The following is a 14,796-nucleotide window of genomic DNA, read 5'->3' as shown; positions in this document are numbered from 1 at the left end:
TCTCTCTCTCTCTCTCTCTCTCTCTCTCTCTCTCTCTCATCACTAGTTTTCAGTGCCCCTTGAGGTATCTCCTTCTCTATCTAACCTTTACAAAGCAGAGTTCCTTAGAGTTCAATCCTAAAAGTTTTACTTACTCTATAGCATTGTCCAATAGGACTTTCTGTGATAAGGGACATGTTCTATAACTGTGTTGTCTAATATGGCAACCAATGACCACACGTGGCTAATGAACACTTGAAATGTGACTAGTGCAACCGAGGAATTGAATTCCCAGTTTTATTACTAATTAATTTAAATAGGCACATGTAACTCGTGGCTACTGCATCTGATGGCACAGCTCTACATGCAATCATATCATCACTCTTGGTTTCAAATACCAACTATGTGCTAGTGACCCAGACCTGTCTTCTGAGCTTCAGATGCATACATTCACAACTTTTATCCTCTACACTCAAATGTCTCAAAGAAATCTTAAACTAAACATAGCTAAAAGTGAATTTATGATCCCCCATAGGAAATATCATTCCTCTTGTAATCCCGTAATGTTCTTATATCTACAAGTGGTACCATTATCCACATTCATGCCAGAAACCTGGATTCATCCTTGACCCTTCTCTTCCTCTCACTACTACACCCAAACCAACCTCTGTTGATTTAACCTCCAAAAACATTAATCAAATCTTTCCATTTCTCTTCATCTCTACTTCTACCACACTCTCTAGCTTAAACTACCAAAACAGCCTCCTAACTGGCTTCCATGCAAATGATGACATTCCAATATAAAATCTTTCATATTCTTCCTATTTTCTTTTAAATCTAAAAATCCAGATTCCTTATCATGGCTTAGAAGATCCTATCGGATTTGGCTCTAGCTCATCCTACCTTGGTGCCTAAGCCTTATTCCAGGCACCCTAGCCTTCTTTCATTTCAAGAAAGTGTCAAGCTATTTTTCAATTTGGGACCTTTTCACATGTGGTTCCCTTTACCTGGAATACTCTTTTCTTCACCATATTCACCTCTTAGTCCCTCTGGTCTCAATTTAAATGTCACTTCTTCAAAGAGGTCTCCCCTGATCACCCTGCCTAATTTAGTTAGCCCTCTTATAAACTCTTTGTATTTCTCCTTGACAGCATTTATCAAAACTGCAAGTTTTGTAAGTATGTATCTATACTTTCAACTTCAAATCTGTTTCTTGCACTAAGTTCTATGAAGTACCATGACTATATTGTTTTCTGCTATAATCCCTAAAATCTAGCACAGTGCCTAGCACCTAAAAGGTATTCATATTTCTATGGAATGAATTAATGAATTATAGGTATCTATATAACACTAGTACCAAATAGCACAGAAGACGAATCAAAGCAGGAACAGCAACCTTATCTATGTGGTTCTCTACTGCTTGTGTAGCACTTAGAGCCTGGCAAATAAAAGGTGCTCAACAAATATATGTTGAATAATGAATAAATAAAGGAGTGTTTGGCACATATCTGTGTTGAAATCTTAGTCATTAAAAATCATGTTTTTAAATATCTTTAAATGACATGGGAAAATGCCACAATACAACATTAAATGAAAATGCATGATAAAACCTACATAAAAGGATTCCAATTATGTAAAAGCATAAATAAAAGAGTAGAAGAGATACATAAAAATGTTAAACACAGTGGTGATCTCTAGATTGCAGGAGCATAATTTTGATACTTTAAACTTTTTGAAAATTTCAAATTGTATATAATGAAGATATATTATCTGGACATCAGAAAAAAAATGATTTGAAACCATTTACTATCAACATCCAGATAATGGGAAAATACATATTTACACTAAAATCAGGCCTGCCTAACAAACCCAGGGTCCCTCTCCTGTAACATACTGTGTACTTTAAAGTTTATGTATGAAGCCCGAGGATGAAGATAAAATCTGGTTTCGGTGTAAATATTACTAAGTGGACAGAAATCACAAAGGAATAACAAAAATTCAAATGGTTATGATCTAATAACTTGAACTCTGGACAAAACAACACGTGTCTAATTTCTATGTAGGAGAGGTAAAAAACCAAACCAAACCAAAAAAAACTAATGCCATAAATTAGGTGTTTATAAGGGAAAAGGCACAGCTTGGTTTAACTTTTCAGCTTTGAATTAAATACCTATTTCCACATCAAGAGCAGGACATTTCAGTATGTTTTTTTTAGCAGCATCAGTTACCTTTGCTCATATTTTGCTTTTTTAGTGTTCTTTTTGCCTTCTCCTTTCTAAGCACAATAAGACATAGATATTAAGTTATTTTTGATTTCTTGTGTACCTGCAGTAGAAGCCAGCAGCTGAGTTTACTTAGCCTTTCAGGATCAGCCCTTAGACTTCCAAAGTCCATGACCAAAGAAAAGAATAATAGAACCCAAACCAGAAAAAGCCCATGTAAACTGTTCAATGCAAATTAATGGTGCCAAGGATAGGGACTGTGTCTAAATAAAAGTATGTATAATCCACAGCTCCAAGCTAAGAGCCAAGCCCCACTCATGTAAGGACTCGATCATGAGATAAGGCAACCAGTTTGATTTAGATTCATGTGGTCACATACTCTTTTCCATAGCAACCACAGAATTGTCACAGTAGCATTCAAATGTTTATTTTCTCCTCCCCATAACACAGTATAATCATATGATAAAGAACAGTTTGCATAGAAAGTCAATGATGATTTGCTTCAAAGAGATGCAAATGAAAGAATGAAAACAGTAAGAAGAGATCATGTTCTCTCTAATGAAGGGATGCCTTGAGGGAATGGGGCTTAAATAAAATACCAAAATTATTTTAAGAAAAAAAGGTATGCCTGGTACAAGAAGGACAATACAGCCTCCCAAAATAATATAACAAAGGAAACCATAATTTAACATGTAAAATTAATAAGCAGGTGAGGGGAAAAAGCTTAAAACAGCAGTTAAAAAAACAGCAAAAAAAAATCATAAACCTTATGTGCTTTAAACATTTTCTAGGCCTTCCTACAATTATCAATTTCACAGCAATGATTTAACTGATAGCAATAATACTGGTAGCTCAAAAAAGTTCAGCATTAGAAAAGTATGTCATCTTTTCAACTTTTTAAAAGATTCTTACTAGCCACCCGTTTTTTCTTATGCTTAGCCTAAATGTTTTTGGGAGACAATGCTAATTCGTATGGTTGCTTGAAGAAAGTGGAGAATACAGGATACGTTGGTAAGATAAAGGATGTGCAAAAAAAGGTGTCTTAAATAGGGTGCGAATTCAAGTAAATATTTGTTGAATGAAAATCAATTCCATTCAGAAAGATACTCACTGTTTGAAGCTATATCAATCAAAAGAGTTTCTTCTGCTTCTGAGGGAAAAGAAGAACAGGATCAGAAATGAGAAAACCATTCATTACAACCAAAAGAAGTATATGCCTAACTAAATAACTGCTGCTCTCAGTCACCACTCCTGGGGCGTAGAACATATTTTAAAAAATCCTTTGCTTTTTTTGGTTAGCATTTTTTTAAAAAAAAAGGATTTTAATAGCACTGGGTTCTAAAGATTATGAGCAATTCAACTAAAAGAAAAATGAACTGAATCAAGTAACTGAACGGAACACCTCTAAGCAAATCAAGGAATGACAATAGTAGGGAATATAACATGTCAATTCAAGTGAATATGAGTTTAATTCTCCCCAACTATAACATATTAATTTAATATAACTTAATTGTATCCTTTAGGCAATTCTTGTAAAAAGCCAAGGAAGTGACCCCAAAGGCCTAGAGGCGAATTACTTTAACTCAGATCTAGTCTCTGAAAATTTCCATGATCCCATTACCTCTGCCCCTGTCCCATCTAGGAATACAGAATATCTTAAGTTCTTTACCTTTAGACTACAATTAATATCTGTGGGTCCAAACACCCAACAAGGAAGTGTAAATTGGAGCAAAGCATAGTCTCCAAGTTCAGAGTTCTCTTTTTTCTCCATAGCTCTCCACGACTTCCTTTCTTACCTCTAGTGTCTAGATCCAACCCATCTTGTCATCCCTAACTTCCTTGTATTTGGCCAACACCTGCCAGACCGTCTCAGCTAGTTTAAATGTGGGTACTGACTCCTTGAGGTTAGCCTGGATCTACTGTAGCCAGATGGAGTAGTCTCAGCCTTTTCTAGCTCCCTCACAAGCCTGGATTGTATATTTGGCTCTGTTATTCAGGCACAACAGAAGGAATTGGTAAGAAACTAAGTTGTGTAATATTAGAAAATAGTCTCAATATTCTTACTAGCATGATGAAGCAAGGGACAATTAGGCATCAGGACATAGCTATTATATGTTTACCAATGTTCTTTAGTAACTTTAATTATTTAAAACCTGAGTATTTATAAGATTTTCAAAATAGATGCACAGGTCAAAAAACAGAAAAGATATGAAAACTCAAGGAGGTAACTGTTCTTTTGGTTATAGGAAACTATTATGTGTGTGCACATATTTTCTTAGATTCCAATCTAACAACCTGCTATTTCTTATTTTAAAAATACTAAAAGAAACAGGGTAAAAGAGACTCTAGAAGTAGTATAAAAAGGTATAGAGTTAATAGGATATTAAAGTCATGTTCTTGGCTTTTCTCCTCCTTAAAGGGCTGGGTATGTAACAACATGAAAAGTAAGGTGACTTCAGCAACTTGCTATGGCATGCAGGTGCCTTGTTCAATGTCTCTCTAACACAGGGCAAGCTGTATGGCTATAACTTCATTCTTCTATACAATGTGGGTACTATTCACTACAAGTATTTTAATTCTTAACACATACTGTCTTAAAAAGCCACACTCACTTAGTATTTCTACTTATAGGAATAAATCCTAAGGAAATAAGAGATGTGCAGGAAGATTTATGCACATAGATGTTCATCGAATTACTATTTATACTAGCAAATAACCCATTTATAAAATAGCCATTCATAAAATAGTGTATAGCTAGCTATTAATAGCATGGAAAAGCACTCATATTATGATGGCATATGGAACAGACAAAAAAACTATATATAGTATGAGTCCTATCCACTCTAAAAGTTCCAAGTGTAGAAAAAAGGTAAATCTTAGGTGTTTATCTCTGAAGGATGGGAATTTGCTTCTCTTTATATTTTTCTGTTCTTTCCATCATTTTTACAGTATATATATTAGTTTTGTGATTAAAAATGTTCAATGTAGTTTAAGAAAGAATCCATGTAAGGTAGGATTCAAATTTTCCAAGAAGCTATAGCTGAAACAGAATGCTTCTGTCTGATGAAGCTAATGGACTCATTGGAAACATAATGCATTTGTTCTCTAGTAAACAATTTCCTTTCGAGAGCAATGTGACATGACAGAAGCAACAGCTCCTACACAACTCCCCTGCCTCCTCATTTTTGAGTCTCATTGTAGCAGGTGAAACAACAGATTTTCTTTTCTTGGTCCCTAAATTTGAGGGCAGGAAGCCAAATATTTCCTCCCTGGAGTCGCTTATAATTCACCAATGGCAAGGTTTGAGAATTAGCACAATTGAATATAAGGTATTAAAAACTGTTAAGGCATTTTGCCAAGTGTTTTAATTTCAGAGAGTGAGGGGAGAAAGAGCTGAATGTGTATGAATCCTAGCAACCTTGCTATTTTACAACGAGCAGTGTGTCAGTTAAACCCAAGAATGTTACTTAAATCCACATATAGGTCGGACAGCATAGACTACCTATGCAGGCAACAGACTACATATGTCTCTAACCCCCAGCCAGGGAAGCAAGTGAGAATACACTTATTCAATATAACCCTTCGGCCCTCTTAGACAAAGCACTGATCATCTTCTCAGTGGTAAAATAGTAATGTTATCTTTTTATGCAAAGAGTAATACATTTCATTTCACATGTAGTGACAAATTTAAATATGTATGGTATGACACAGGCAATAATGACCAAAGAAAAATGTTATAAAACTAGCTAAGCGATTAAAGCTAGTACCTTGAACACATCTAAAGTGGCTATTTATAGGAATGATATCTTGAACATGTTGTTCTTTCGCATGCAACCGGATTATTAACCTAGAAAACAAAAGAATGCATCAATGAATAGCTACTGAAGAACCCAAACATTTAATAAAATACATTGTTGTGTTGATATGCAAATCTAGCCTGTATTGATTAGGCTTGCTGTATCTCGTTCCCTGGTTCTAAGCATCATGACAGCTAGATATTGCTCTAGGTCTAAAAGGATATTAGTGGTGATCAATATTTGAATACTCACACTGTTCTTTGCTATAAAGAACACGGAATAGTCTATATCCTAAGAAAATTTTACAATCTTAAGAGCATGAATTACAGCACATATATCTTCAGAGTATGTACATCAGAGTGAATAGCTAGGTGTGAACTCTGTGAGGGCAGGGACTATGGATGTTTTTTCACCATAGTATTTCTAGCACCTAGCATAGTCGCTAGCACATAACTGTAGTTCAAGTTCATAGAATGAATGAATTAGGAATTTCATAAATTAGCTTTCTGATTATATATGCATAGCTTTTACCAAAGAATGGTTCTCTCTCTTCAAACAGGTATACAGGTTCATGGAGGAGTAAGAAGAGGTACCCAGTTGCCTGGATAGGTCACAATAACCCCAGTGGCCAACAAGGTAGCAGATATTATAACCAGATTGCCTTTATATCCCTGTGATTTTACTCTGGTTTCCAACTTCATGCTGGTAGCTCTAGGTAAATATGACTGAAAAAATTGGCTGCCATTATGAAATGCAAGATTTCTAAATTCCTATGTACTTCTGAAATACTAATTTTCATTTACTACTATCCTTAGTGGCCCCAGAATCAAGGTATAACCTACTAGTAAACAGCCATTCTGAACACCTCCCCGCTTTCCCCAAATCAAGCACTCTTCAGGTGGTTCTTTTTGCCAGGAACACTTATTCCTGAGACTCAGCTCAAATATCACCTCTTCTCTGAAGCTTCATCCAAAACCAAGCAGAGCCAATACCATCATCCCATTTGCTTGTCCCTCTAATATAGCACTTACACATTCCATAATAGTTATATTTATTTCCCACACTGATTTGAAAGCAAGGACCATATTATATTCAGTTTTGTCTCCTAATAGGTGCTCAATAAATACTAGTTAATAAAAGACTAGAATAAGCTATAAAGAGATGAACATTTAAATATAACCGTTCAACTACTGACTTTAAAAATGGCATTGTTGAGTTTGGAGAAACATAGTGGAGTGAGAGACGTCCCCAGATCACTCCCCTTGAAACAACAATAACCTGAGCATCTAAAACTAAACGGAAAACACTTAAACTACACACCAGAACATCTGAGCATGGGATCTGCGCATAAGAGCTAACACAGATCAGAACCCTGGGTGTAGGATCGTGGACTGGGAGAAACAAAGAAGCTGCCTATCGAAGCTGGAGCTCCCTGCAGGAGGAGGGGGAGGAGAGAAGGTGCAGCAACATCTCTGAATAGCCTGGGAGAGCTGTGAGTTCCCTGTGGCCTCGGCCAGCAGCAGTGCCCAGTCATCAGGGCAGAAAGCAGAGAAGCAGGATGACAGTTGAGTTTTAACCACTGTGGTTGCAAAATCAAGGCTGAGCCGCAGCCCCAGAGGGCCCCTTCCCCCATATCCTCCAAGACCGAAAACTGCGGAGCCCAGAGGAATCTGAGCAAATGCTACTGAAACTGTTGCTGACACTAACAGAAACTAAAACTGAGATTAGTGAGCGTGATTAAACATCTATAAGAAAAAAAGGCATTATTAAGGCTTTATATAAATCAGGGATCCAAGAGGCTTAGACGCTACAGGAAACCAAAGGAAAAGTGTCATATTTGCAACAGGCTAAAGAGAGACCTTTATATAACAAATCTTCTTTCTGGAAAAACAAACAAACAAACAAAACAACCAAAAAACAAAACAGTGGAATATGCTTCCATTAATGCCCAGGCAGAGAAATAGTCCACTAAACACTACATGAACTACCTTGGTGACAAGGCATCTCTGAAAGAAAGAGAAAAATCTCCAAAAAATAAGCTTACATAGAAATACGCAACTTAAATGACAGAATTCAGGATGGTAATTCTGAAAAAACTCAATGAGATCTGAAACGAGTCATATCAACGATTTCAGGAATTGAAAAAATAACTAGATGAGCAGAATGAGTTCTTTAGCAAGGAGACTGAAACCCTCAAAAAGAACAGAATAGATCTTCTAGAGATAAAGAACACACTGCAAGAGTTGAAAAATGAAATAGCAACCTTGGGAAATAGAGTTGACCAAATGGAGGAAAGGATCAGTGATATCGAAGACAGAAACCTAGAAATAAATTGGAAGGAAGAAGAGAGAAACCAAAGAATGAAAAGTAATAAAAGAGAAATACAAGAACTAGCTGATACCATCAGGACAGGAAACATAAGAATAATGGACATTATCGAAGGCAAGGAAAAAGAGCAGGGACTAGAAAGCATTTTCAGACAAATAGTTGACGAGAATTTGCCAAATCTAAAGAATGAGCTGGAGCTTGGAATTCAAGCAGTAAACAAAACACCCAATTATCTCCGCCAAAAAGGCCTTCACCAAGACACATTGTATTAAAATTATCAAAAATCGACGACGAAGAATTCTCAAGGCAGCCAGGGAGAAGAAGACAGTAACTTGTAAAGGAAAACCCATTAGATTATCATTGGACTTCTCAGCACAAACCTTACAAGCCAGAAAGGAGTGGAATCAAATATTCAAGCTATTAAGTGAAAGGAATTACAAGCCAAGAAGAATGTATCCAGCTAAGCTCTCCTTTAGATATGAAGGAGAAATAAAGACCTTTCCAGACATACAAAAATTGAAGATGAATCTCCACTACGAGGACTGCACTACAGGAAATACTGAAAGGGGTCAGCTCATCTAAAACAAAATGACAAATAGAAGCAGAGGAGCGCAACCCTTACTAAGAACAGGGCATTATAAGCTTAAAAACAAGAGATCTGCTATAGCAAGATAGTAATGAACGTTCAGCATACATAGGGACAAACTAAGATGACAATGACTGAAAAGCGGAGGATTCAAAGATCCAAATTGCCAAAAGGGAATGGAGATAAGGCATGCGCAGAAGAAAATGGATGACTGCGTGTGTGTGTGTGTGTGTGTGTGTGCGCGCGCGCGCGCGTGTGTGTATTTATAACTATCCTTTACATATTCATATTGGTAACCACACATGAAAGATTCAGAACTGAATATATAACATCAAACAAGGAGAACCAGAGGGAAAACCCAGAAAAGCCAATCAAAATAAAGAAAACAGAAACACAAGGATGAGGAAGCAATGGAAACACAGAGCTACCAGAAAGCAAAAGATAAAATGTCTATAAGAGACCTCATATTTTAATAATTTCCCTAAATGTAAATGGACTGAACTCACCAATAAAAAGGTACAGAGTCGCAGAATGGATCAAAAAACAAAACCCAACCATATGCTGCCTCCAGGAGACACATCTCAGCTCCAAAGACAAATACAGACTCAAAGCGAAAGGGTGGAAAATGATATTTCAAGCAAATGGCATTCAGAGAAAAGCAGGAGTAGCAGTACTAATATCGGATGAAACAGACTTCAAAATAAAAAAATGTAAAGAAAGATACTGGGGGACACTTCATAATGATAAAGGGAATCATGCACCAAGAAGAAATAACACTTATTAATAACTATGCTCCCAACCAGGGAGCTCTGAAATATATAAAGCAATTACTAAAAGAACTAAAGAGAGAAAGAGACCAAAACACTATCATAGTAGGGGACCTAAATACCCAACTGTTGGATATAGACAGGTCATCCAAACATACAATCGATAAGGAAATAACATCCTTAAATGATACATTAGACCAACTGGACATAATTGACATATACAGAGCCATTTATCCACAAAAAGCTACTTATACATTCTTCTGTAGTGCACATGGAACATTCTCAAGGATGGGCCACACACTGGGACAAAGAGACAGCCTCAACCAATATAAGAGAGTTGAAATCATACCAACCATATTCTCTGATCATAATGCTTTGAAACTAGAGATCAACTGCAAAAGAAAGTGGAAAGAACCACAAATTCATAGAGATTAAATGGCATACTGCTGAAGAATAACTGGGTCAAAGAATAAATAAAAAGAGAGATCAAGAGATACATAGAAACAAATGATAATGATAGTACAACATATCAAAACTTTTGAGACATGGCAAAAGTGGTCATATTACAGGCCTATCTCCAAAAGAAGAATGAGCCCAAATAAACAACCTAACGCTTCATCTTAAAGAACTAGAAACGGAAGAACAAATGAAGCCTAAAGTCAGCAGAAGGAAAGAAATAATCAAAATTAGAGCAGAAATAAATGAAATTAAAAACAAAAACAGTAGAAAAAAGAAATGCAACAAAAAGCTGGTTCTTTGAGAAAGTTAATAAAATTGATAAACCACTGGCTAGACACTAAAGAAAAAAGAGAAAGAACAAAAATAAACAAAATCAGGGATAAAAGAGGGGAAATGACAACATACCACAGAAATACAAAGGATCATACAAAATACCGCAGAAATACAAAGGATCATACAAGAATACTATGGAAAAAGTATATAACACCAAATATAATAATGTAGAAGAAATGGACCATTACTTAGAATAATACAACCTTCCTAGACTGAATTAAGAAGAATTGAAAAATCTAAATAGACTGATCAGCAGTATGGAAATTGAAAGAATCATCAAAAACCTACCAAAAAGAAAATGTCCAGGACCAGGTGGCTTGACCAGTGAATTCTACCAAACATTCAAAGATTTAATACCTATTCTCCTCAAACTCTTCCAAAAAATCAAAGAGGAGGCAATACTTCCCACCTCAATTTATGAGGCCAATATTACCCTGATACCAAACAAAACCTGGTAAAGAGAACACAAAAAAAGAAAACTATACTTTCATGAACACAGATGCAAAAATCCTAAATTAAGATACTAGCAAACCAAATACAGCAACATATTAAAAAGATGATACACCATGATCAAGTGGGCTTTATCCGAGGCGCACAGGGATGGTTCGACATACGCAAATTGATTAATGTGATACACCACATAAACAAATTAAAAAATAAGAATCATATGATCATATCAATAGGTGCAGAAAAAGTCTTCGACAAGATACAGCATCCATTTATAATCAAAACACTTATCAAAATCGGTATAGAAGGAAAGTACCTTAACATATTAAAGGCCATATATGACAAACCCTCAGCCAACATTATACTTAATGGTGAAAAACTAAAAATCTTCCCCCTAAGATCAGGAACAAGGCAAGGATATCCAGTATCGCCACTATTATTCAATATAACATTGGAGGTCCTAGCGAGTGCACTCAAGCAACAGAAAGATATAAAAGGCATCCAAATAGCAAACGAAGAAGTTAAATTGTCACTATTTGCGGATGACATGATTCCCTATATAGAATAATCCTAAAGACTGCACAAGAACACTACTAGAAACAATAAGCAAATACAGTAAAGTTTCTGGATACAAAATCAACATTCAAAAATCCATAGCGTTCCTATACTTTAATAATGAAGTGTCAGAAAAAGAAATGGAAAAAATAATTCCTTTTGCAATTGCAACAAAAAGAATAAAATACCTAGGAATAAATTTAATGAAACATGTGAAGTACCTATATGATGAAAACTACAAGACCCTATTATAAGAAATCAAAGAAGATTCAAAGAAATGGAAAGATGTTTCGTGTTCTTGGATTGGAAGAATCAACATAGCCAAAATGACCTTTACTTAAAGCATTATACAGATTTAATGCAATCTCCATCAAAATCTCATTGGCATTTTTCAAAGAAATACAACAAAAAATCATCACACTTGCATGGAAGCACAAAAGACCCCGAATTGCCAAAGCCATCCTGAGAAAAAGAATGAGGCTGGAGGCATCACTCTGCCCTACTTCAAATTATACTACAAAGCGACAGTAATCCAAAAGGCATGGTTATTGGCAGAAAAACAGACACACGGACCAGTGGAAAAGAATCGAGAGTCCAGAAGTAATCCCATATTTACGTGGGCAAATAATTTTCGACAAAAAAAGCTAAAGACATACAGTGGAGAAAGAAAAGCCTCTTCAATAAATAGTGCTGGGAAAACTGGAAAGCCACCTGCAAAAGATTGAAACTAGTCTGTTGTCTATCAATACACACCAACATTAGCTCAAAATGGCTTAAAGCACATGAATATAAGACCTGAAACAATAAAATGCATAGAAGAAAACATAGAAACTAAACTCAAGGACCGTGGACTTAAAGAGGATTTTATGAATTTAACCTCAAAGGTAAGGGAAGTAAAAGCTAAAATAAATGAATGGGACTACATCAAACTAAAAAACTTCTGCACAGCAAAAGAAACCACAACAAGGTAAAGAGACAACCATCTGAATGGGCAAATACGTTTGCAAGCAACACATCCAATAAAGGCCTAATATCCAAAATATACAAAGAACTCACACAATTCAATAACAACCAAAAAACAAATGATCCAACCAAAAAATGGGCAGAGGACCTGAACAGAGATTTCTCCCTGGAGGACATACAAATGGCCATCAAACATATGAAAAGATGCTGAACATCGCTAGCTATTAGGGAAATGCAAATCCAAACCACAATGAGATACCATCTCACACCCTTCAGAATAACTATAATAAACAGGACAAGTAATAACAAATGTTGGAGAGGATGTAGAGAAAAAGGAATCCGCATACACTGCTGGTGGAACTGCAAATTGGTACAGCCACTATGGAAAACAGTATGGAGTTTCCTCAAAAAACTAAGAATGGATCTACCATATGATCCAGCAATCCTTCCACTGGGTATTTACCCCAAAGACTTGAAAACTCATATCCATAAAGATATTTGCACACGGATGTTCATAGCAGCATTATTCGCAGTGGCCAGGACATGGAAGCAACCGAAATGTCTTATGATAGAGGAATGGCTAAAGAAGCTGTGGTAATATTCCATATACAATGGAATATTACTTGGCTATAAGCAGAGTAGAAATACTGCCATTTGCAACAACATGGCTGGACCTCGAGATAATCATGCTAAGTGAAATAAGCCAGACAGAAAAAGTTGAAAAGCACATGAAATCATTTATATGTGGGATATAAACCTAAAAGCAACAAATGAACAGGATAAACAAACAGAGACCCATGGACATGGACTATAGACTATAGACTAGAGGTAGATGGGGTAAAGGGGGTCAAATATGTGGTGACAGAAAGAAATCTAACTATGGGAGGTGAACACACAGTGGAAATACACATATGCCTTACTGTTAAAGTATACAGCTGAAATTTATTGGATTTTGTTAACCAGTGTCACTATAAAAAATAAATAAAAAAATAATAAAAAATAAATGAGTCAAAAAAAAGATAATCAAAAGGGAAAATAATTTTTCTAAAATAAAAACACCCTTTATGTAAAAAAGAGGGTTGAATAATATTATAGGTACAGTATTTCATTCATGAACATCTAAAATGCATTGCTAAGAATACTCAATGGAATTAACACACATTACTTTAATTTTCTTCAAATTATCAAATGGAATACTATCAGTAAAGATACAGTCTTTTAAAAAAATAAATAAAATAAAATAAAATAAAAATGGCATTGTTGTGAAGGGTTTGACTTCTTTTTTGTCTTTTGGGGGCTTGTTTTAGCTTTTTGAAAAAAAATTTTTTCAAATGTGTTAACTTTTAAGGCAATAACCTGGGGAAAGAAATTGCTTAGACAAGACTAAGGGAAATAAACTAAGGGAAAGAATGCTGTCTTTCTGTTCTGATCCTGCTTGCCTAAATTACAGGGGTTTGTATTTTAAGGTGACTAGAGGAATACAAGACCTTTTCAACCTGCAAAGTTCATGAGTTGAGAGTCCTATAAACTCAGATGGAAGTCCAGAAACTAGATAAAGGCTGACAAAGCTAGGGTCAAGAAGGAAGAGCTTACTTTGAGGAAAATAAACACAAACCAATATAACATCAAAGTAACTAGAAATGATGTTAAACATAAGCAGTAAAGCTTCAACTGGATTGTATTGTTAAGAACTATCACAAAACAAACAAGGATGGACCTTGAGGGCATTATACTAAGTGAACTAAATCATACTGAGAAAGACAAATACCGTTATGATTTCAACAAATAAAAAACCAAGCTCACTGGTACAGAGAACAGATTGGTAGTCCTCAGAGGCAGGGGAGTAAGTCATTGGCAAAATAGGTGAAGATGGTCAAAAGGTACAAAAATCCAGTTATAAAATAAATCAGTCATGGGGATGTAATGTATAGCATAGAGTTAATAATAGAGTTATTAATATCATGAACTCTAGAATTAATAATACCATATTGTATATTTGAAAGTTGCTGAGAGCAAATCTTAAAAGTTCTCATCACAAGAAAAAATTGTAACTATATGCGGTGATCATTTCACAACATATACAAATATCGAATCATTATATTGTACACCTGAAACTAATGCCAATTATATTATCTCAGTAAAAAAAAAGTCCCCCCCAAAAAACCCAGCCCATCAAAAAACAAACTGGGAATTTAAATCAATTCCACAAATATTTATTTTGTATCTATTATATATGTAAGCCACTAAATAAATTATAGCGAGTATGGCTAATAATAATCATAAAAATTCTACCTAACTGTAATCATTCCTTTAAAACAGAAAGATGAAAAAAATAGGTACATGGCAAAACAATGGAAATC

General features: G+C 35.4%; 1 protein-coding gene across 5 annotated transcripts in view; it reads right to left on the bottom strand.

Annotated features, from left to right (window-relative positions):
- Positions 1–14,796, bottom strand: part of OCRL (OCRL inositol polyphosphate-5-phosphatase) — a 55,430-nt gene that overhangs the window by 38,031 nt on the left and 2,603 nt on the right. For 4 of the 5 annotated variants that reach the window (XM_039864938.1, XM_039864940.1, XM_039864941.1 and 1 more), the window contains exons 3-4: positions 5,969–6,048; positions 3,313–3,351 (exon numbers count right to left, since the gene is read on the bottom strand). In XM_039864938.1, coding sequence (XP_039720872.1) covers positions 3,313–3,351; positions 5,969–6,048 — 119 coding nt within the window. The remainder of the gene's footprint in view (positions 1–3,312; positions 3,352–5,968; positions 6,049–14,796) is intronic. The other variant, XM_039864939.1, reaches the window with a different exon arrangement.

The sequence above is a fragment of the Pteropus medius genome, unplaced genomic scaffold, assembly GCF_902729225.1.
Source record: "Pteropus medius unplaced genomic scaffold, Ma_sr-lr_union100, whole genome shotgun sequence".
In the NCBI taxonomy this organism is placed as follows: domain Eukaryota; kingdom Metazoa; phylum Chordata; class Mammalia; order Chiroptera; family Pteropodidae; genus Pteropus; species Pteropus medius.
This window is presented reverse-complemented; position numbering and strand designations above follow the sequence as displayed.